The sequence below is a fragment of the Bufo gargarizans genome, chromosome 3, assembly GCF_014858855.1.
Source record: "Bufo gargarizans isolate SCDJY-AF-19 chromosome 3, ASM1485885v1, whole genome shotgun sequence".
In the NCBI taxonomy this organism is placed as follows: domain Eukaryota; kingdom Metazoa; phylum Chordata; class Amphibia; order Anura; family Bufonidae; genus Bufo; species Bufo gargarizans.
In genome coordinates, this window is record NC_058082.1 from 77,304,733 (window position 1) to 77,330,114 (window position 25,382).

Here is a 25,382-nt window from a genome sequence, read left to right on the forward strand (position 1 = left end):
GCCTTTCTTTCTTATTTTAAAATCAATTGAACGACAGGTGTGAAAGCCATATATATTCACAACAGCGTTCCCAGCCAATCACACACAAGACTGCTGCTTGCCAAGCAATGGCCTCAGCCTTGATGTGGCCAGCAGTGTTGACCATGTATATGGCACACGACCCTTCTGGCCCAGTATAGACTGAAAGTGGCTTGGATGGGTGCTACAAGGTGAGTTTATATATTTTTTATGTGATGCTGGCACTTGCAAATACAGGGTTAGACATTGGCATTCTGATAGGGCATCTATTTTACCCAGGATGCATGACAGATGAACAGTTTTTGTTATTTTTTAAGTTTATGGTGTTGCTTTTTTTTCCCTACTTTTGACTTCGGAAAGATGATGCTTACATTTAGGAGCTGCCTTGCCATTTTAGTAACATTTCCAGCTTTTTTTTACATTAGTACGATCAAGTTGTAACCATGACTGCCTGGTCTGGAGAACTACCATGTCTTGTTTAAAGTAATCATTCATCAAATTGCTCACTTAATGGGGTTGTTCACTTTTTTGGGGAGGGGGGGGGGGGGGGTTGAAAAGACCCCCATTCTGGTGAGACCTGCAAAGGGAGGCATACTTAGCTGCTCTACAGTGCTGGGACCTGCCTCTTTTGCTGCCTCGTTCAGGTCCCTGCTGTCAGCGTTCAATTTGACACTGCGGCCTTCAATGAATGGCCGCAGCAGTGATCTGGCCCTTTTGAGTCATGTCAATTGATCACGCAAGGCAATGGGGCCAGGTCACCCCCCCACCAGCCTAAAGGCGAACAACCTCTTTAGAGAAAACGTGTCAGGTGATTTCTGCTGTACTGAGAGCAACATATGATAGAGCGAGAAAAACTGAGCTCTGTGATACAAGTGGTCCCTCAAGTTACAATATTAATTGGATCCAGGACAACCATTTTAAGTTAAAACCATTGTAATGCTATAATAACTCTAGGGAAAACCAGTAATTGGTTCCAAAGCCCAAAAATGGCAACACAAAATACAAAAAAGTGAACTAAGCAGATAACCAAGACATAAGGCCGGTCTATACATAAAATAGACAGGAAAAGATGCTGGATGCTAGACATGACTTTCTATGGTAAGATCAGGAGCTTATTCAGGGTCTTGTATTGGACATACAGTACAGACCAAAAGTTTGAACACACCTTCTCATTCAAAGAGTTTTCTTTATTTTCATGTCTATGAAAATTGTAGATTCACACTGAAGGCATCAAAACTATGAATTAACACATGTAGAATTACATACATAACATAAAAGTGTGAAACAACTGAAAATATGTCATATTCTAGGTTCTTCAAAGTAGCCACCTTTTGCTTTGATTACTGCTTTGCACACTCTTGGCATTCTTTTGATGAGCTAGCTTCAAGAGGTAGTCACCTGAAATGGTCTTCCAACAGTCTTGAAGGAGTTCCCAGAGATGCTTAGCACTTGTTGGCCCTTTTGCCTTCACTCTGCGGTCCAGCTCACCCCAAACCATCTCGATTGGGTTCAGGTCCGGTGACTGTGGAGGCCAGGTCATCTGGCGCAGCACCCCATCACTCTCCTTCATGGTCAAATAGCCCTTACACGGCCTGGAGGTGTGTTTGGGGTCATTGTCCTGTTGAAAAATAAATGATGGTCCAACTAAACGCAAACCGGATGGAATAGCATGCCGCAGCAAGATGCTGTGGTAGTCATGCTGGTTCAGTAAGCCTTCAATTTTGAATAAATCCCCAACAGTGTCACCAGCAAAGCACCCCCACACCATCACACCTCCTCCTCCATGCTTCACGGTGGGAACCAGGCATGTAGAGTCCATCCGTTCACCTTTTCTGCGTCGCACAAAGACACGGTGGTTGGAACCAAAGATCTCAAATTTGGACTCATCAGACCAAAGCACAGATTTCCACTGGTCTAATGTCCATTCCTTGTGTTCTTTAGCCCAAACAAGTCTCTTCTGCTTGTTGCCTGTCCTTAGCAGTGGTTTCCTAGCAGATATTCTACCATGAAGGCCTGATTCACACAGTCTCCTCTTAACAGTTGTTAAGGTCTGCTGCTAGAACTCTGTGTGGCATTGACCTGGTCTCTAATCTGAGCTGCTGTTAACCTGCGATTTCTGATGCTGGCGACTCGGATGAACTTATCCTCCGCAGCAGAGGTGACTCTTGGTCTTCCTTTCCTGGGGCGGTCCGCATGTGAGCCAGTTTCTTTGTAGCGCTTGATGGTTTTTGTGACTGCACTTGGGGACACTTTCAAAGTTTCCCCAATTTTTCAGACTGACTGACCTTCATTTCTTAAAGTAATGATGGCCACTCATTTTTCTTTACTTAGCTGCTTTTTTCTTGCCATAATACAAATTCTAACAGTCTATTCAGTAGGACTATCAGCTGTGTATCCACCTGACTTCTCCACAACGCAACTGATGGTCCCAACCCCATTTATAAGGCAAGAAATCCCACTTACTAAACCTGACAGGGCACATCTGTGAAGTGAAAACCATTTCAGGTGACTACCTCTTGAAGCTCATCAAGAGAATGCCAAGAGTGTGCAAAGCAGTAATCAAAGCAAAAGGTGGCTACTTTGAAGAAAATGACATATTTTCAGTTGTTTCACACCTTTTTGTTATGTATATAATTCCACATGTGTTAATTCATAGTTTTGATGCCTTCAGTGTGAATCTACAATTTTCATAGTCATGAAAATAAAGAAAACTCTTTGAATGAGAAGGTGTGTCCAAACTTTTGGTCTGTACTGTACATTTACCAGAAAAATAAAATGAAGGAGCAGCTCACCCTGACACAGACAGTGGACAGTACAGAAAATGTAGTACCACAAACAGAGGTCTCACTACATTTTTTCCAGAAGAGTAAAAATACTGCTCTGACCATTTCTGAGGAGTATTTTTACCCGAGGAGGATTATTAAATTTGCGGATAATTGAACTTCATAATATATAGGCTCACATCTGCGTTGGATGCTACGTTTGGAGCCTCTGTTGCAGATTCTGTTGAAAGACCAGACAAAAAAGCCTTACATGCAGGACTACTTTGTCTGGTAAAAAGACAGATCCTGAACGGAAACTGAACAGTCTCCATCATAGTCGGCGGAGTCTCTTCAGCTTCTTCCCTGTCAGTTAGGCCTACAGGTTTTTTTTGCTGAATTTTGCAGGATGGAAAAATGTGGTACACTATGCTTTCCCATCCTGCAATGGAACTCCATAGTGCCATGCCACAGTATGGCATCTGTCTGAGGCATCCGTTAATGTGTACGTTTTTTGTGTACGTTGAACGCATCACAAAAACCCAGCCTTACGTGCCCGATCCAGCACTAATGTTATTTTTGTTGCTCTGCTCATCTAACGGAGCAGAACAACATAAATAAATAGCGCTGGTGTGAACGTGGCCTAAGAGGTGGATAATTATGCGGGGGAACCATTACTAATCTAAAGACCATCAGGCAATTATAGTCAAGTGATAAAGTCCAGTCCAATATAGTGGATTTAACCCTGTAATTTATCACTTGGCTATATTAGCCTGCCTGCATTAACGACACACTACATACATCACACACACTACACGCATCAGTGTGTGTGGTGCAGTGTATGGTGCATGTGGTGCAGTGATCATCACACACTGCTGTCACCTCGATGTCTGGGGCTGTTTGTCAACTCTGAGGAGTCCCCTTCAGCTCCTCCGCCATGTTTCCCAGAGTCCGTGTCCAGCGCGCCCCCTTTCCTTATTGTAGAAACTCCAGACAGCCGGCCCCTCCTCCTTCCATCTCCTGCTGGCTTCCTCTGCTGCTCGGCGCTGTATCGCATTGGCGCCCGCCCAAACCAACCAATAGCAAAGCTCCTTACTGTAAGGAGCTTTGCTATTGGTCATTTCAGGCACAGGCAGCATCGCTGCGCTGCCCGTGCCATTCACAGAGCGCCCTGCGCTCATGAATGTGGGGGAAAAGTCTAAGGTATATTGGTATGCCTTAGACTTTTTCCAGGGAGTAATATGGCCTGAACAGGCATCAATGACGCTTGCACAAGCGTTATTGCAACCTCTGACCACAATTAGACAACCAATTAAGGTGTTTTACCAGTAAAATGGCCATGTTGATTGGTTGGATCTGAGTCTGAGGCATTGTATATTGAGTCCCGTTTTAAGTTATGGTGGCCTAGAAAAGACCATTGTAAATTGAAAACATTGTATCTTGAGGGATCACTGTATATAGATTAACATGATTTGGAGGATATGTAGTAAAATGTAGCGTAAATCGTGACAGGACTCCTGACAGAAGGGTTTCCTTAACAGTCCTAATTACCCTACACATGATGGTTGACAGCTCTCCCTGCATAAGTGTGTGTACAGCTAAAACAGGGCAATGTGCTGCTGACAATAAGGAATGCATGAAAAATACAATCGTCTAACATAAAGGCAAAGTTTGCTTGTTTATCAGCACATTTACACATGCCAATTATCGGCAACAATTGTGCATACAAACGTTTGTTCCCAATAATTAGCTTAATCCTCAGCCTGTGTAAAAGTAAAGAAATCTTATAAACCTATATATCAGAGAGCTCAGCTCTCTACATTAACTTTTGATTTGCCATATTGACTATATATATATATATGTATATACACACGTAAAACTAAAAAAATTAGAATATTGTGCAAAGTTAATTTATTTCAGTAATGCAACTTAAAAGGTGAAACTAATATATGAGACAGACTCATTACATGCAAAGCGAGATATTTCAAGCCTTTATTTGTTATAATTTGGATGATTATGGCTTACAGCTTATAAAAACCCCAAAGTCACAATTTCAGGTCCCCTTTGCTGAGGGGATATGGATTAATTAGCTGACTAGAGTGTGACACTTTGAGCCTAGAATATTGAACCTTTTCACAAAATTCCAATTTTAAGTTGCATTAATGCAATTCCTTTTAATTTGCATTACTGAAATCAATAAACTTTTGCACGATATTCAAATTTTTGGAGTTTGACCTGTATAACATATATATATATATATATATATATATATATATATACACACACACATATATATACATATATATATATAGTGATGAAAGACGGACAGCACTCCAGGTAAAAAGCAATGGTGTTTATTCATCACTATTTATATGGGGTAAGCAGCTACATCCCTGGACCTAGCACCCAAACGGCTTTTTTCCGGTGCCGCCATCATTTTCTTCTTTTTATATATATATATATATATATATATATATAGAAAAAAGAAAGTCCAGCGGGAGCACCAACCTGAAGAGTGGGTGCAAAATCCAAGGGGGATAGCGGCAGTCCCCAATAGTATAATCGAAGAAATAGGACTGCACTCCGGATATTGATGAAAAAATCAAGTGGTTTTATTCACCCATATAATGGCAAATCTTGCAACGTTTCAGCTCTTGCGAGCCTTTCTCAAGCATAGAGTAAGTGAAAGTGAGCACATATAAAGCGTTTACAAAAAAGTGTTACACCCATCGGGGTGTGGTTACAATCAACTTAATTACAGACATGTGTTACAATTATAAAGTGCATGTTTAGCATAGTAATCAGTGGAATACATTTTATCATATCAGGATATAGTTCCTTTACATACAGAATAAAAATATATCCAAGACTAGTGTTCCAATTAGAATCATAAAGTGTTATAAACATACTGAATAGGGATCCCAGGAAGAGACTCAGCAAGCAATGGAGCCCACATATACCATCACGTATCCTTCGCGTCTCGGTCTCTTCAATGCGCATGCCCAGAGTGACGACATCATGTGAGTCGCCGTGTAAAATTGGTGCGCATGCGTTCTATCCAGTGACATCTCACCGCACCATCTTGGTTAATGGAAAGTAGCCCCAAGTGACAGCTCTACGCCCATCATATACATGGTAGCTAAACGGAGTAAATATCCTCCCAGTATATTTTAAGAACCATAACTATAAATAAAAATTCATAGAGAGTATTACAGACCGCAGCAGGGATCTCCTGCAAAAACCAGCATCAGGACCGGGGTCCCCACCTCTCGGGAGGGACACCGGACCCTGGGGTCGTCCACGTCAGGGGGGAACATCTCCATGTGGAGGAGGGAAAGAGAAACAAATGGGTTCGTGATGCAGATGATTACAAACGAGGCGATATATATACATGGCAATCCGATACACCATCTATGGGCTCTAACCGCAATAAGAAAAGTCGGAGATTTATGCAACTACCCACAGATGAGAATAAATCTTTTTTAGGGGACATTTTGGATATAAAGGAGGGAAAGGATCAAGGACAAGGCGAGGAGGCCGCAGGTACAAACGGAAAAGGGAAGCAGCGATACAACCGGACCAGACTACAATCGACGAAAGTACCATCTCAGAGAAAGAGACAATAGTCTTCAATTTGTCTTCAGCTGAACTGACTGTAGCCCAACATAGTGTCCTCTCTAAAGGGCTTACATTTTGCCCAAGATCCAAGGTAAACTGGTTCGATCTAGAAATGGATCTAAATGATTTCTTTCGATCTATTAAACTGAAGGTTTTTTTTAAGCATCATACTGTTGACACACTGACACATACGAGTGAATTTTCACTCAAGAAATTGGGTTTAATGAATAAAAGTAATTTTTTTCCTTATGTAAATGAACCTGCTGTTGAGGCCTATATTTCCGCAGTCAAAAGGGACGTTAGAGAGCTAAAATCCCGTTTTGGTGATATAGAAAAATTAAATAAACCTAACCTGACGACTGCTGAAGTAGAGGCCCTTTCTCAACTTAGAAGCAACCCCCAATTAACCATTAAACCCGCCGATAAGGGGGGTGGGGTGGTTGTTCTCGATACATGTAATTATGTTAAAGAAATTGAACGTCAACTTCGTGACACAGATGTGTATGGTTTGTTACAGCATGACCCTAAATTTCAGATTATGAATGCTATAAAAAATATTTTGTCCGATGCTGTGGCCGGGGGCATTATTGATGAAGGGCTAAGGGAATATTTAACGGTGTCTTCTCCCATTACTCCGGTTTTATATATCTTGCCCAAAGTCCACAAAACTCTTGTGGACCCCCCCGGCCGCCCCATCGTCTCTGGCACGGACTCTGTGTTTAGTAAAATCGCTATGTTTCTTGATAGGATTTTGCGAGAATTCTCGACGGCCGGTAAATCATATATTCAGGACACTGGGCATTTTTTACAGCAGCTGAGAACAGTTGATACAGCTGAGTTGCAGACTGCTACTCTCGTGTCCTTTGACGTTGTATCTTTATACACGTCAATAGGACACGAGAAGGGCATTTCTGCTGTGAATAAATATCTGGATGGATCGTCTATCACACAACATTCCAAATGTTTTATTAATATCCTGCTGAGACTTATTCTGGAAAATAATTATTTTCTTTTCCAGGACACCTTTTTTAGTCAAAAACGTGGCGTTGCGATGGGGTCCAATGTGGCCCCCACGTACGCAAATATTTACATGCGGCACATGGAGGAGGACTTCATCTATGTATCCCACCACTTTCAGTATGTTATTGGGTGGTGGCGGTACATAGATGACGTCTTCCTCCTGTGGTCAGGCTCAGAAGTCCAGCTGACTGAGTTTCATACATATTTAAATAGCATTGATTCTGACCTCCAGTATACGGTGTCTTACTCCAAGATTGAACTATCCTTCCTTGATACCAGTGTCAGATTGGTTGATGGTTCGATCAATACAGGTCTTTATGTCAAGCCAACTGACAGGAATACCACTTTAAGATACGAAAGTAGTCATCCTCGTAGTTTAATTAAACATCTTCCACATTCACAATTTCTACGTGCTAAACGCATAGTATCCGATCAGACTGAGCTAATATCCACTTTGGATATGATGGTGGATAAATTTAAGAGACGGGGTTACCCCCACCGATTGTTATCTGCCCAAAAAAATGATGTTCTGCAGAATAGCCCTGAGAAAATTACCACTAACCTACAGAGGACCCGCAGAATACCTTTCATGTCCACATATTCTGAGTGCAGTGTGGAGATGGGACGTATTCTAAAGGATAATTGGAATATCCTCAGTAGGTCCATAAAAGACATACCTGAATTGAATTCCCCTCCTCTCCTATCATATCGAAAAAGTAAAAATATTAAGGACCATTTGGTTAGAGCGGATGTAGGCCCTAAAAAAATCAGCGTACAACGAACATTGTCTAAATCGGGACATGGTTGTTATCCATGTCTCAATTGTGTTAACTGTCGCTGTATATGCAAATCCAGATCCTTTATACATCCTACTACACATAAAGAATATCCCATTAGGTTTCATTTAAATTGTTCATCTTCGTATGTGATTTACGTGCTAGCATGTCCATGTAATTTAATATATATCGGTGAAACGTCTACAGAACTAAAACTAAGATTGAATAACCATAGGAATTCAATAAGAAAAAAACGTGCCGATTTACCAGTCTCCAGGCATTTTACGTCCCTTGGGCATTCCGAGCGGGACTTGAGATGCTGGATACTGGACCATGTTGAGCTCCCAAGGAGAGGTGGTGACCGTTTGGCAATTCTCAAGAAAAGAGAACTGAGGTGGATTTATGACTTAGATACTCTGCACCCTAGAGGATTAAATGTGGAGTTTAGATAGGTGTCTGTTGATCTGTCGCCTGCCCGTCCTTTCCACGCATGTATGCATTGCGCCTTCTCCATGTACAGAATAGGTGCATCAGAATTGTGAAAGTAATATATGCAATTGCACAACTGACAGATTTGGAAACTAATATATATTTTTTTCTTGCCTTTTAGAATTTTTAATCCTCACAGTGCTGGATACGGACCCCTGGACTTTGACTCAATGGAAGCGGTGCAGCCCAGTACCAACTACAGCGTCCTATGGTGTATGCGCTATTCCAGATATATCACTAAGCTCCAGTATGTTTTTGCTCTTTGTAAAGGTGAGGGATTACCCCTCCCAGACTGCTTTATTTCCAGCAAGAGGGCCAGACACGTCGGTGGGGTTCATGGAGATGTTCCCCCCTGACGTGGACGACCCCAGGGTCCGGTGTCCCTCCCGAGAGGTGGGGACCCCGGTCCTGATGCTGGTTTTTGCAGGAGATCCCTGCTGCGGTCTGTAATACTCTCTATGAATTTTTATTTATAGTTATGGTTCTTAAAATATACTGGGAGGATATTTACTCCGTTTAGCTACCATGTATATGATGGGCGTAGAGCTGTCACTTGGGGCTACTTTCCATTAACCAAGATGGTGCGGTGAGATGTCACTGGATAGAACGCATGCGCACCAATTTTACATGGCGACTCACATGATGTCGTCACTCTGGGCATGCGCATTGAAGAGACCGAGACGCGAAGGATACGTGATGGTATATGTGGGCTCCATTGCTTGCTGAGTCTCTTCCTGGGATCCCTATTCAGTATGTTTATAACACTTTATGATTCTAATTGGAACACTAGTCTTGGATATATTTTTATTCTGTATGTAAAGGAACTATATCCTGATATGATAAAATGTATTCCACTGATTACTATGCTAAACATGCACTTTATAATTGTAACACATGTCTGTAATTAAGTTGATTGTAACCACACCCCGATGGGTGTAACACTTTTTTGTAAACGCTTTATATGTGCTCACTTTCACTTACTCTATGCTTGAGAAAGGCTCGCAAGAGCTGAAACGTTGCAAGATTTGCCATTATATGGGTGAATAAAACCACTTGATTTTTTCATCAATATCCGGAGTGCAGTCCTATTTCTTCGATTATATATATATATATATATACAGACATGACTGCACAGAATTATTGTTACTGTTGTTGTACTGTTATTTCTACTTTTATTTTTACAATCTGTTATTTCTCCTCAAGGCAAAACATAGGCCATGAACAAACCACTCTGTTTCTTCAGCAATCATAACATGTATCCTCTCGATTTACCCAGTAATGTACTATATCAGATGAGAAAACATACTTCTGTCTTTGTGAAACTTTTTGCATGTTTTCACAGCCACAAATATCTCCTCGCTCTTCGCTGGTTTGCCCTAAAAAATAAATAAAATAAAAATTATAATAATATAATAATTTAACAAAGTTAAAAGGAATCTTAAGTGAATTATGTTTCAGAATGCTAATCATAAAAATAAATTAAAAAAATATTAAAGGGGTCTCCAGGAGTGTAACATCTGGTAAAAAGTTGTATTATCAGATTCTATTACAAAAGGTGGTCAATTTTGCATCTGAAGTAAAATAAAAATGTTAAAACCCATCATTTAGCCAAACATTTCTGACAGAATCTGCAACAGAGGCTCCTGAGATGTCAACCCAAGTGTGAATGAGCCCTTATCCTGCTCTAGTCACTGCTGGTATAGTTTACAAAGTTGTGCAACCCAATATGGGTGGGGCTGCAGTATAAATGAATGACAGCTCCAAGGGTTGCCATAGGTTAAGACACTTTGATGGCATGTCCTACTAAAAAAATTAGCATACTGTGATAAAGTTCATTATTTTCTGTAATGTACTGATAAACATTAGACTTTCATATATTTTAGATTCATTACACACAACTGAAGTAGTTCAAGCCTTTTATTGTTTTAATATTGATGATTTTGGCATACAGCTCATGAAAACCCCAAATTCCTATCTAAAAAAATTAGCATATCATGAAAAGGTTCTCTAAACGAGCTATTAACCTAATAATCTGAATCAACTAATTAACTCTAAACACCTGCAAAAGATTCCTGAGGCTTTTAAAAACTCCCAGCCTGGTTCATTACTCAAAACCGCAATCATGGGTAAGACTGCCGACCTGACTGCTGTCCAGAAGGCCATCATTGACACCCTCAAGCAAGAGGGTAAGACACAAAAAGAAATTTCTGAACGAATAGGCTGTTCCCAGAGTGCTGTATCAAGGCACCTCAGTGGGAAGTCTGTGGGAAGGAAAAAGTGTGGCAGAAAACGCTGCACAACGAGAAGAGGTGACCGGACCCTGAGGAAGATTGTGGAGAAGGACCGATTCCAGACCTTAGGGGACCTGCGGAAGTAGAAACATCCAGAGCCACCGTGTACAGGTGTGTGCAGGAAATGGGCTACAGGTGCCGCATTCCCCAGGTCAAGCCACTTTTGAACCAGAAACAGCGGCAGAAGCGCCTGACCTGGGCTACAGAGAAGCAGCACTGGACTGTTGCTCAGTGGTCCAAAGTACTTTTTTCGGATGAAAGCAAATTTTGCATGTCATTCGGAAATCAAGGTGCCAGAGTCTGGAGGAAGACTGGGGAGAGGGAAATGCCAAAATGCCTGAAGTCCAGTGTCAAGTACCCACAGTCAGTGATGGTCTGGGGTGCCATGTCAGCTGCTGGTGTTGGTCCACTGTGTTTTATCAAGGGCAGGGTCAATGCAGCTAGCTATCAGGAGATTTTGGAGCACTTCATGCTTCCATCTGCTGAAAAGCTTTATGGAGATGAAGATTTCATTTTTCAGCACGACCTGGCACCTGCTCACAGTGCCAAAACCACTGGTAAATGGTTTACTGACCATGGTATTACTGTGCTCAATTGGCCTGCCAACTCTCCTGACCTGAACCCCATAGAGAATCTGTGGGATATTGGGAAGAGAAAGTTGAGAGACGCAAGACCCAACACTCTGGATGAGCTTAAGGTCGCTATTGAAGCATCCTGGGTCTCCATAACACCTCAGCAGTGCCACAGGCTGATTGCCTCCATTCCACGCCGCATTGAAGCAGTCATTTCTGCAAAAGGATTCCCGACCAAGTATTCACTGCGCTCACCACGTGGACCTTTTATCTTCATTCAGCAGGACCTGCGGTGACATCACCGCAAGTCCTTTTGCAGGTCCTGAAGAAAAGAAGATACCGGCTGCGCGATCAAGTGGATGAGGTGAGTTTTATTTTTAACCCCTCAATAGACATTTTATTTAGCATTCTGTTTTAAGAATGCTATTATTTTCCGCTATAACCATGTTATAACGGAAAATAAAGTGAAGTTCGGGTCCCTATTTACTTAAATTGGGTCCTTGTTCAGGGTGAAGTTCGGGTCCCGAACCTGAACTTTGACCTGAAGTTTGGCCGAACCCACCACTTCCACGGGTTCGCTTATCCCTAGAGATATTACATCATTTCATAAAATATTTTTTTTTTTATAATTTAGAACATGATGGCAGCAACGCATCTCAAAAAAGTAGGCAAGTTACATGTTGCGCATGACTTCCATTAAAGTTAATGGAGTAAAAGTTGCATTGCGACATCATAGACAATCATTAGATCAAATGTCGCTGGACTCTTTTGATGTGTGACACTAGCCGTACCGTAAATCACAAGACTGGGAATAAAAAGAGCATGTTAGACAGGCAGAGTCTATCAGAAGCAAAGATGGACAGAGATTCACCAATCGACGAAAAACTACATCTAAAAATGTTGGAAAAAATTTCAGTTGAATATTCCTCAACATAAAATTGCATAGACATTGAAAATCCCATCATCTATAATACATATTATCATCAAAAGATTAAGAGAATCTAGAGAAATCTATGGGCTCAAGAGACAAGGGGTCAATACTGGATGCTTGTGATGTATGGGTCTTCAGACGGCATTACATTAAAAACAGGCATTATTCTGTACTGGAAATCACTGCACAGGCTCAGAAACACTTCCAGAAATCATTCCCTATAAACACAGTTTGCTGTGCAATCAACAAATGCAAGTTGAAGCTGTTTCATGTAAAGAAGAAGCCATGTGTCAACAATCCATTACACTTCATCCCATGACATCAATCTTTCTGTACTACAGAACAATAGTAATTGTCTGCCTACTGTCCTCTCTCCATCTGAAACCGAATCTTTCAAAAACAGAACTACTTGTAGTAATAGGGGATGTCTAAAATGTAATCAGCGTGGTCTCATGTTGCAGCAAGACCCCATCAAAATTGCCACAACGCGGGGATGATCGAATCAGTTCTATTCCATTGAACCTCAAACAGTCTGGATTTCCATTATGTTCAAGGAGAACATGTTTAGCGATTGGGATCTCGCTCTAGTTTCTAATGTCCCCCAGATGTTCATCCACTGTCCGCAGTAGCTCTCGCAGGGTTTTTCCTACATATTCTTTAGTGTAACTACATGTCATTTTGCACTCCTTTTGATTTGCAGTTGATAAAATCAAGGATTTTATATTCTCTCCCTGTCATCTGGCTAGTTCATTTTTTTTCCTGTCATCATGAACCTACAGCCACCACAACTGTAGCATCCTTGGACTTTCTAACCAAGCGGTGCCCCTCGGTGGTGATTTGTAGGGCTGTGTACCAGCCTATCATGGAGGCTGCGACCCTTCCTATATGTAATAAGGGGTGGTCATTGTTGAAATCCTTTAGATCATGATCTAATGTTAATAGATCCCAATTTTTACACCTCGTCTACTACTCTGTCATAGGTGATGATAAGGCAGGTAGCAGTTCTATCAGAGTCCCTAGTCCAAGGTGTCTAAAGCTTGTCCCTGCTGGTGTCCTGGGCCTGCCTGTTGATCTAAAGATGGCATCAAGATAACCCTTATCATTGAACAGTGACTGTAAGTCATAAACTTTATTCTGAAAGTCTCAGACATCTGGATTTAGGGACCTATACTTTAGTATATATGGGCCTTGCCTCCTCTTAACTCCCTGATGCTCTTTGATTTGTCTTGCCTTCTGATAATAGGCTAAGAATTAATTCTGAATAATGATTAGTGTCACCTTATCCCCAAAAAAGGAATATTACTTCAGAAGGTATCCCTTCATATGGTTAAATGGATACAGGGGTTTTGTCCTATTTACATGTATGGGTCATAATTAATCATCCCTTCATCATTCCACAATAACCTAATTTGCCTAATTGCTTATTATGGATGTGTTGGGATCGGCTGATCAGAAAGCCTAAATGTATCAAATGAAAGACAACCCTCATGTGTGTCAGCACCAGCATCGATACATTGTGCAGTGTTATCAGTCTGCACTCACTTGACCCAGGGGATGTCAAATGTCCTCTAGCAGCAGGCATCTTGATTGTGAGCGGGCAATAGCATTGTCATGACGCTGTCGTGATGCGTGGTATAGAATGTGCTATCATGTGACAAAGTGCTCCGCATCACGTGACAACGTCCATATGCACATTGGGGTGGGACCGGGCAACGTTTGAACAGGGGAGTGCGTTCATACTTAAACAGTGTGCTGCCTGCACTATCCCTTTATACTTAAAGGGGTTCTCCAGTTTTTTTTAAACTGATGATCTATCCTCTGGATAGATCATCAGCATCTGTTCAGCGGGGGTCCGACACCCGGGACCCCTGCCGATCAGCTGTTTGAGAAGGCAGCGACACTGGCAGTAGTGCCGCGGCCTTCTCGCTGTTTACCGCAGGCCCAGTGATGTCACAACTAGCATCACTGGCCTGGGCGGGGCTAAGCTCCATTCAAGTGAACAGAGCCTAGCCACGCCAAGGCCATTGATACTAGTCGTGACGTCACTGGGCCTGCGGTAAACAGCTAGAAGGCCACAGCGCTACTGCCAGTGCCGCTGCCTCCTCAAACAGCTGATCGGCAGGGGTCCCGGGCCCCTGCCGATCAGATGCTGATGATCTATCCAGAGGGTGGCTTCCAGAGTCGACAGTCCACTGACTGCGGCTCTTGTTGATTTGATTGAAGTGGATCCTGGATCTCTTTATCCCTAGCCTCTCGCTTACTATACACACTTTTGGTTTCCTACCCCCTATCCTTAGTCCACTGAGGAGTTAATCAGTATTGAGACAAACATGGCAAGTTGGGCAGAAATAGGGCTGCCTAGGAGGAATAGGTCCAATATAAAGGGCAAGGTTTCAGACGGGGATGCTCTGTGGATAGGTCTCTTAGTTTTGATAGTCTCCTTTGCTCTTTTGCAAGGGCTATGCCAGGAACTGATAGGCCACCGTCCACAGAGGATCCAGCCTAAATAACTGGGGAAGAAATTACCTTGACTGCTCTGACTTACTGGATATTCTGTTATATTATCACTGGAACTTAATCTTTAGCAACACAAAATCCAGGATACAGCCAAAGAATACAGCATCCGAAAAACTACACTGATGGCAGAACCACCAGGTATCCTCTACTGACAAGGCAATGCCTCTCGGTAAAAGACTTTTTGTGTTCCAGCACACACTGTATATCAGGCGCCAAGAAGTAACTAGTAGCAGCCTTTTTTTTTTCATTTTACAGCAATTCAATTAAAAGTTACATTTTAGACATCGCCTATTACTGTATATTCACTTAACTCTCCCCAATACACTCAGAATGCAGCAGCCAGGCTCATCCATCTGTTTAACCGCTACACCCATGCCTTCTGACTCTCTCCACAGCACTGCACCCCCTATATCTCTGCACTCATCTCTGTCTACCACCCTACCTGTGCTCTACCGTCTGCAAATGATTTACCACTAACATCCACCATAATCTGAATCTCTCATTTCTGTTCTCCAAGATTTCAGTAGACCTTCACCTGTTCTCTGGAATGACCTACCCCAAGAAATTAAGTTAATTCTCAACGTTCACATATTTAGGCGCTCCCTAAAAACATATCTTTTTAGGGTGGCCTAACACATGTCCTAATCTAAGTCTTCACCATTTCTGCTCCCAACCCCATCCTTCAGAGCCTGATCCACCATCCAACTGTATCCACCACACCCCATGCACTCAGAAGCACTACATATATGACTTGCTCATGCGGCTTTATACCTACTCCCGTATGTTAAGGGTCCATTCACACGTCCGTATGCGTTTTGCCAATCCGCAAATGGCACACCCCATGAGTTTTGCGGATCCGCAAATGGCACACCCCGTGCACTCAGAAGCACTATGAACGTCTGTATGTCCGTATGTGTTTTTCAGATCCGCAAATGGCACACCCCATGTGTTTCGCGGATCCGCAAATGGCACACCCAATGCACTCAGAAGCACTACATATATGACTTGCTCACGCAGCTTTATACCTACTCCCGTATGTTGTTAAGGGTTTATTCACACGTCCGTATGTGTTTTGCGGATCCGAAAAACACGGACACTGGCAATGTGCGTTCCGCATTTTGCGGACCACACATCGCCGGCACTCTCATAGCAATTGCGGACAAGCATAGGAGATGTTCTATTTTTGGGCGGAACGGAAGTGCAAATGTGGATGCGGGCAGCACATTCCGGCCCCAATAAAAATTAATGGGTCCGCACCAGTTCTGCAAAATTGCGGAACGGATGCAGACTCATTTTGCGGACGTGTGAATGGACCCTAAAATTGTACAAAACAAGCACTTTTATCTGAGTACAATGAGAGTACACCCTTTAAGGCTAAGCATGCACTGTACCCCCTGTGCTACAGATACCACAGGTTGAGAGCCTAGGCTCTAGAAGACCATTTTTCACAGCAATTTGGGATAGTGTTGCCTTTAGTAATAAGGTAATGATCACGACTAAGCACGTTTGTGAAACGCGTTGGAGGAGTGAGGGCTCCTTATGCAGACAGTTCGACTTTCTTAGACGTTTGCTTTTTTCATCTGGGCACTTTATATACCTTTATTTGGTATAGGTACTTGTGTGCAATAGTGTTTCTGTTCGTTTTAAGCACTTTGCACTTTCTTATACGTGACTTTTTCAATCTCTGCCAACTGGGTTTATTGTTACCAGTATGCTATTTTTTGTGCCCTCTCCTGTCTGATCATATTACCTGGCTCTACACTATTGCAATGTCTGCCTTGGGTACGTCCCTCAAGTGAATCTTGTTCATCTATCCTGTGTGGATTTTTCCAATTTTAATTTAGACATTTTAATTCATAATTAATAAAGGATATATATTTTTAGTCATCTTCTTGCCTTTATTTCTTTTTTTTGTGTTTAAAAGTATTTTTATTATACTCTTAAGTAAGCATACAGTGTAACATAACACCAACAGTGGTGTAAATCGGTACCATCCACATAAGCATGTAAACATCTTATAGCACAGGAAGGGTTAGGAGTGACAGGAGTTACAATCCAATAATAACGAGAGATATCGCACATTAGGATCATACATCAGCCATATGGAAATAGAACCAGATTACACTAGTCAGAAATAATACTGTCGTTATCAGAGGAGTATGTTGGGTAAGACTCATCGGGCACTTATAACCAAAACCCTAGCATCCATTCAAGTAGGGTGCTCATAGGGGCCGAGGAAGAGGGGAGATTCATTCCTGTTGGAATCCAGCCAGTGGGCTTAACTAGACATATTTTGGATGGAGAGAATGATGTAAAGCTGTCAGTGCTGGGTGAATCTATATTTAGTCCAGGGGGCCCACTTTCTCAAAAATGTTAGGTGGGTCCGAGATTCCCAGGAAGCCATTTCTTCGAAGCGGTGGATTTGGTCTACCTTCAATCTCCATTGCTCCACCGAGGGTAGACTGGTTTGCAACCAGTATTTGGGAACCAAAGCGAGAGGTCTTAATTGGGGTAATGTACTATTGCGAGAGAATTTTGTAGCCATTCTCTTGGGCCCTAACACATCTAGATGATTTGTGAGGGGTGTCAAAGAGCGTAGGTAAAGAGTGGATAGGGAGATCCACACCAGTTTCCAATTCCCATGAGCGTATGAAAGCTGGTTTAACAACTAAAGGCGGAGATCTTAACTTGTTGTAGACCAGGGAAATAGGTCTTTTAGGGGAGTTGGGGTTGATTATTAATGCTTCGAACCATGTGAGGGGTCGGAGGAGTTTGCCATTCATGTTATTTTTGTGAATAAAGGATTTGATAAGAGGGATGATAGTAAAATCACGTGGTTGTGGATTCAGAAGGGTTTTGATAGTTTCATTCGAAGGTGCCAAACCCTGGGGGTCAAGGAGAAGGGAGAGTGGCAGGGCTGAGGATCTAATTATTTTGGAAGAGGTGTCCCAGGGCCCGCTGGTAGGTGAGCCGAGGATATCGATGGTTGTGATAAGGGGAGAGGGAAATGGGGTAGAGCAGTGGGAAAGATTCCACCATTTCCAGGCTTAAACTGTTGCTTTGATGAGTGGGAAGGATTGTATATTGGTTTGGGGGGGGGGGGGGGAGTATGATATCCCAGGCAGAAGGCTCGAGTCGGCATTCCAATAATGTCTTGTTCCATGGCTACCCAGGATTTGCTCTCTGTGTTCCTCAACCAGTCTATTACTCTTGACATAAGTATAGCCTTCCCATATAGTTCAGGATCTGGCAGCCCAATCCCACCTGTCATGCGAGAGCGAGACAGGAATGAGTAGGAAAGTCTCGCCTTCCTGCCGTTCCAAATGAATGTTCTGAATCTCTGTTTTAGGGAGGTATAGTAGGATTTAGGCACGGGAATTGGGAGGACTTGCTGGAGGTATGTAAGACGTGGGATGATTAGAGCCGAGAGGATATTTTTTCTACCAAACCATGATAAGGTGGGGGCTGATTTAGTGAGTTTGTCAAGAGCTGAAAATAGGGCAGTTTTTAAAGGGACATAGTTGAGTTTGAACAGGTCTGGTATGGAAGGGCTAAGTTTCACTCCTAAGTAGGTAATAGTTGGAGAAAACCAGTTAAAAGGGGAATCTATCATTAAAGAGTGTTTGACTGATAATGATAGTCCTGTGCTAATGATGGTAGATTTGTTCTCATTAATCTTGAAGTTGGAGACCGCTATAAATCTTTAAGTGTTCCTGGATTAAGGGGAGGGAAATTTTAGGATTGGATGTCATTATCATGACATCATCAGCGAATGCCGCAATTTTATGACTCCTACCCCGAAGGGTTGGTCCCTCAATCTTGGTATCTGCTCTAAGTTTGGAAAGTAGGGGTTCCATAGCCAATATGAAGAGCAGGGGGGATAAAGGACAGCCTTGACGAGTTCCGTTTTGAATACGAAAAGGAGTGGATAAGTCACCATTGACCATAACTCGAGCTGTGGCCTGGTCGTACATAGCAAATACAGCCTTGATATATGGACCAGGCAGGCCAAAGAACTTAAGAACATAGCTCAGGTAGTTCCAATTTATGCGGTCGAACGCTTTTTCAGCGTCAGTGCTGAGGAGAACAAGGGGAGTAGAGGTATGTCTAGCATAAGAGAGAGCATTAACAACTCTAGAGGTGTTATCCCTACCCTCCCTATTACGTACGAAGCCTACCTGATCCATATGCACCAGAAGAGGGAGAAGGACTGCCAGGCAATTGGCCAAAAGCTTCGCAAATAATTTTAGGTCGATATTCAAAAGAGAAATGGGCCTGTAATTTGCACACAGCTTAGAGTCCTTCCCCTCTTTAGGGATCAAGGCTATATGAGCCAATGTCATGTCCCTGTACAAAGGGATGCCTTGCAGAGATTGATTGCACACTGCCAATAGATGTGGCAACAGTAGCTTTTTGAAGGTCTTGTAGTAAAATGCAGGTAGTCCGTCTGGACCGGGGCTTTTCCCCTGGGGCATTTGGTCTAGGGCTATAGAAATCTCCTCCATAGTAAATAGAATTTCGAGGGCATCTTGTTGATCCACTGATAAAGTTGGGCAGGAGGTAGTTTTTAGAAAAGCGTCCACTAGGGAGGAGTGGGCAGATGGAGTCGCGGGGGAAGGAAGATTATATAGTGCTTCGTAAAAATCTCTAAATTGTTTTGCGATCTTAGAGGAAGCAAAGATTGTTTCACCGCTAGGGGTAGACAACTGGTGAATGTAGTTATCAGCTCTTCTGGATTTGTCCCCGTGTGCAAAGAACTTATATTGAGAATTAAGATAATACTTGGCCGAGTTATTATGTAATAATGTTTTTAACTCTGCTCTTGCTTTAGACAATTCTTGGAGTTGGATGTCGGATGAGGTTAATTTATGGGCAGACTTCAATTTGTTTATTTTAGAGAGGAGGGTGTTGATGTTGATTTCTCTAGCCTTCTTTAAATGCGATCCAATACTAATGAACTCACCCCTAATATAGGGTTTGTGCGCATCCCAAATGGTCTGTGGTGATAGCTCAGGTAAAGAGTTTATGGTGAAGTATTCTTCCAGCTTAGACGTAATTTTCTTTATAGAATCTGGATTGCCAAGGATAGATTCATTTAGTCTCCAGTTAAAGCTTTCAGTTTTCTGTGTAGGGGAGGATACCTTAAGGAATATAGGGGCGTGATCAGAAATATGTATAGACCCAATCTTGGCCATTTGGCATAATTGGAGGTGCTCTTTTGCGATAAAGAGATAATCTATACGGTGGTAATTATTGTGTACGTGGGAATAAAATGTATAGTCAAGGGCATCAGGGTAATGTGAACGACAGACGTCTACTAGATGGAGATCCCAAAGGATATTTTTGATGAGCTTTAAGGAATGTTTTGAGTGGGAAGTTGTGTGAGCTGATGAATCCATTTGGGGATTGACGGCCACATTGAGATCACCCCCTAGCACTACTATGCCCTCCTTAAAGGAGGTAATCAAGGGAGCCAAGGAGGAGAGCCAACTAGCCTGTTTAGAGTTAGGGGCATAAAGGTTTACAAATGTATATACCTGAACACCTATGCTCCCCTTGACCATAATGAATCTGCCCTCTGGATCTTGCTTATGATCAATATATTTAAAGGGAACCTTCCTCTTGAAACCGATACTCACTCCTCCGGACGAGGCGGAGCCTCCCCCACAGTGAAACCAGAGAGGGTAATGAGAGAATTCCATGTTGGGGTAATGATTAAACCTAAAGTGTGTCTCCTGGAGGAGCAGCACATCCGATCCCTCCTTACGTAAAATGGAGAAAATTTGGCTTCTTTTGGAGGGCGAGTTGAAGCCCTTTACGTTATACGAGGCTATGAGAATATCAGCCATGATCAAGGGTCATTGTGTAAGGAAGAGTGAATGGTGTGCTGGTCCCCCAGAAGAGGGCACTTACGGTTTTAGGAATATCCACCTCGTCCAGGAGAGAAACCCGGCCTCACAGATTCTGTGCGTCCTTTGAGAGGATAAGGAAGATGTGTGGCAGGTACCTTGAACTAAACAAAGGGAGAGGGGAAACAATGAGAACATAGAAAAAGAAAACAAAAAAGTAACTTAGAAAGTGGGTTGGCCCACTGGTGTAAAGCATGGGGGAAAATTGGTCAGAGACCTGTGAACAGTCCGTTCTGCACATAGGATTGCAATCAGGAACTAAACTAACTTTAGTTCAAGCAATCTTCAGCTTTTTATATGAAGGAGGAAATGGTCAGGTCTTCCTCGGGTATTCCTAGCAAGGAGAGTAAAGAATCAGCAAGGTATTACAGGAGGGAAAAACTTAAACAGGATAAAAAAGAGGAACCAAGAGAAAAGAAAATTGGAGCAGGGCGTTGAAGGTTAGAGGAGGGAGAGGAGAAGCAGATGAGAAAAGCATGAGCATCATAGTACAGAGGTAATATCATACTAAGCCGGACTTAAGCCTGGGTCTACTAGCAGTATGTTCAGCTAATAAGGCATATGGTAGCCAAGGTCTCTTTATAAGGACGAAGCAGATTATCTGGATAGATCCAGGGAAGTCCAGGAGAAAGGAGAGTACCATCTCTGCATGTGAGGATTAAACCGGACACAGTCCAGAGAGATTAATCTTGAGACAGTCTCTTGGGTGTCAACTGCCGACTCCTCTTCCCCACTTTGTGGGCCTTAGGGGTGTGCTGCACAGTGAAGGCTTCAACCGATGGAATATCTGGTAAGGCTCCTATATCCAGGAATAAGTCCCAGTTCTCAATTGGCATAGGAGGGATTTGCAGGTGATCATAAACAGCCTCCAGGTCGGCGTAGGTGGTAATGCTTATGCGGCGGCCTCCATGGGAAAAAGAGATGCCAAAGGGAAAGTTCCATTTGTAAAGGATTCTATTCGCCCGGAGCCATTCTGTCAAGGGTTTAAGAAATTTGCGCTTCCTTAAAGTTGAGGGGGCTAGATCTTGGTAAATTGAAACTTGAGCCCCTTCAAATAAGATGTCTTGTCTATTTCTTGCAGCTTCCTGGACAGCATTCTTGACCTGGAAATTGAGAAATCTGCACACTATGTCTCTCGGGGGTTCTTCCGGTTTAGTTTGGGTCTCAGCGCTCTGTGAGCCCTCTCCAGAACGATCTCCAACGCAAATTCGGGGCCCAGGAGTGAGGAGCAGAGGGAGACGATCGCAGCTGGAATATCGCCGGGGAGCACAGACTCAGGGATCCCCCTTATGCGCAAGTTGTTCCTGCGTCCCCTGTTTTCCTGGTCCTCCAGGGCGTTCTGGAGTTGGTTCAGGTAAGTACCGCATTTCTGGAGGGAGATGGACGTGGCCCTCTGGTGGTCCAGCATCTGGACCTGCTGATTCTCCAGCGTTTCCACCCTGTCCCCTATGTGACGCATGTCTTGTCGCATAGCAGCGAATTCACTCAAAAGGGGTTCAAGGGCTTTGCTCAGGGTGTTCTTCAGGTAGTTTCTAGTGATCGGGAGGGCCCCCTACCTTGCGGTTCTTCATTATCGCTTTCGTCTTCCGACCTGGCCTTCTGTGGCTGAGCGGGCGCCATTTTAGATTCGCGGGCAACGTATGAAGCGGCCGCTTTCTTCAGGAATTTATCCATGTCGCCTCCCGCCACTTGACTTTTGCCGGTACCGGAGCTGTCCCCTGCTCTGGGGTTCCCGATTTTGACCATCTTCTGGCAGATTGCTACTGTTAGCTAGTGCAAAGAACGGAGTGTGGCACGGAGCTCAGAAACAAGCGGCCATCACAGAACGGCGCAGGCTCCGCCCCCCCCCCCCCTTCTTGCCTTTATTTCTGGGCTTTAGCACTGCAGTTGTTTGTAGGTTTTGTATGTATATTGTGGTGTGCCCTGAATATTAGGTCTATTTTTGATAGTTTATGCTTTAGTAATAAGAACCTACTGAGCTTCTGGCAATCACATGAAGGAACTATGAATAGGAGCAATTTGTTCATATGTATCAACCTAGTATATGTTTCCTTCTCACTAGTCTACAGTACATACTAAAAAGTTATTTTCTGTAAAAGGAAAATTTTATGTTAGATAATAAAATTATGTCTTTACAATTCTTCTAAAATATGTAAAATAAAATTAAAATAAAAAAAGTAGTTTTGTTACAAGAAAACTGTTTGTGAGGGAATTTAATCTGGCTCATAACATAGCGCAACAATTATTTTGCTACTGAGAAAAACATGTGATTTATACTATAAATGAGCATGCGGATTCCAAATATGAACTTGGAATTTGCCTGACACGTCTAGATTTTAACCCCTTAAGGACCCTGTGATTTTCCATTTTTGTGTTATGCATACCATGTAGTAGGAAGCAGGAAAAAAATAATTCCAAATGGGGTAGAATTAGGAAAAATTGCAATTCTGATAAAGGTTTTTATTTATTATTTTTTACACTGTACACTATGCAGTAAAATTGACCTGTTATCTTCATTCTGCAGGTCAGTACAGTTACAACGATACCACACTTGAATCATTTTTCTTGCGTTTCATTACAGAATTTTTTAAACCTTTGAGAAAGGCCTTATGCACACGACCGTTGTATGCATCCGCGTCCGTTACAGCATTTTTCACAGTTTAGCTGAGGTCCCATTTATTTCTATGGAGCTGTGAAAAAAACTGATAGTCCTCAGTTTTTTCTCTGCGTCCGTGATCCGTGATTCCAGTCTGTCAAAAAAATATAACCTGTCCTATTCTTGTCAGTGGAAAAACAGAGGACGGACCCATTCAAGTCAATGGGTCCGTCAAAAAAAACGTGTCCGCTTTTTTATACAAGACCTTACACTTTTCCACTTTTCATTAACCTTCCTTTTTTTCCCCTGTCAGCCAAAAACAAAGGAAGACACAAGAAAACACAACTGAAGCAAAATCGGACACGGACCACTGAAGCCAAATCACTGTCAGTGAAAAAACTCTGTCATGTGCATGAGGCCTAAAACAACATTTTTATTTATAACCATATTCTGACCCCTATAACTTTTTTGTAGTTATGTGAACAGGGCTGTGTGAAAGCGCATTTTTTGTGGTACAATCTGTTCTTTTCAGTGATACCAATTTGAAGCGTGCGCGGGTTTTTTAAATATTTTTTTTATGAAAAAATTAATGGGTAGTTGAAGTGACAAAAAAATGGCAAATTGGCTGTTTTTATGTTGTTCCCCGTTACGCCATTTGCTGTATGCCATTAATATTGTTATATTTTAATAGTATGGGCATTTGTGCAAGTGGTGATGCCCATGATGTTTATTTTCTTTATTGTTTAAGTTTTTTTATTTTAAGGAAACGGAGGCAATTTGAACTTTTTTTTATATTTGCAAATATATATATTTTTTATATTGGGTGACAATAACTGGCAATCATTGCGTTCATTGATGTCTATATATACACCACTGAACACTTCATATGCACTATACCAATACAATGCTGCCACCTAGTGGCCTGTATTGGTATAGTCATCTAATAGGCACCGAAGCCTGCTTGAGGCTTCAGCCTATTAGATTGATGCAACAGGTTCCCCGATCTTAGCTGGGGAACGCTGTTACCGGAGCGGAAGTGTGCGATTCCGCTTCCGGACTGCGCAGATGCCGTGGTCACATTTGACCACGGCATTTAAAAGTGGAAATATATGCGATCAGCCTTATGGCTGATCACTAGTGATGATCGAGCACCAAAGTGCTCGGGTGTTTTGGCCGACAACATCGGGATGCTCGGGTGCTCTACCAAGCAACCGAGTATAATGGAAGTCAATGGGAGAACCTGAGCATTAAACCAGGCACCCCCTGCTCTGAAGAAGGGAGGGTGCCTGGTTCATAGAAAAAGGTCAGATATTGATGGAAACATCACTAAAATGGTTCGGGAACAGCACGGGGAGGATGTCTCGATGCATCTTGGACTCACAGGTCGCTGCTGGGAACCATGTTGTCCGAGTAGTATGCCACTTTTACAGACTGACAATAATATGCAAAAAAAAAACAAAAAAAAAAAAAAAAATTTTAGAGGAAAAATTGTTAAGAAACATTCTTTCCTGTATATTTACTTGTATATAAAGTGCAAATGCTGTCAAAAATTACAAGGAAGAGGTATAACGATACAACCTGTATATCACATAATGGAGGGCCCTTATTCACATTGTGGTACAATAGTTCAGGTAGTGGGACTCCTACACTCATAAATCCTATGCACTAAGGGAAAGGGCTGCCAAAAATTACAAGGAACCGGCGCTCGAATACACCGTTTGTTACACATAAAGGAGGGCATCATACACACCCTTGAAAAATTATGATTGATGGCCTGCTTGTGACCCTCAGAAACATTTGGAGCAAGGGCCTGCTGATCTGACCATCTAAAACCTTAAGGACGCGGGCCTGCTGTCGCATTGGTGACTCTAGATAACCTCTGGCTA

At 42.6% G+C, this 25,382-nt stretch overlaps 1 protein-coding gene across 1 annotated transcript in view; it reads right to left on the bottom strand.

The window, feature by feature from the left end:
- Positions 1 to 25,382, bottom strand: part of B3GLCT (beta 3-glucosyltransferase) — a 519,846-nt gene that overhangs the window by 40,052 nt on the left and 454,412 nt on the right. The window contains exon 10 of the mRNA XM_044284963.1: positions 9,987 to 10,056. Coding sequence (XP_044140898.1) covers positions 9,987 to 10,056 — 70 coding nt within the window. The remainder of the gene's footprint in view (positions 1 to 9,986; positions 10,057 to 25,382) is intronic.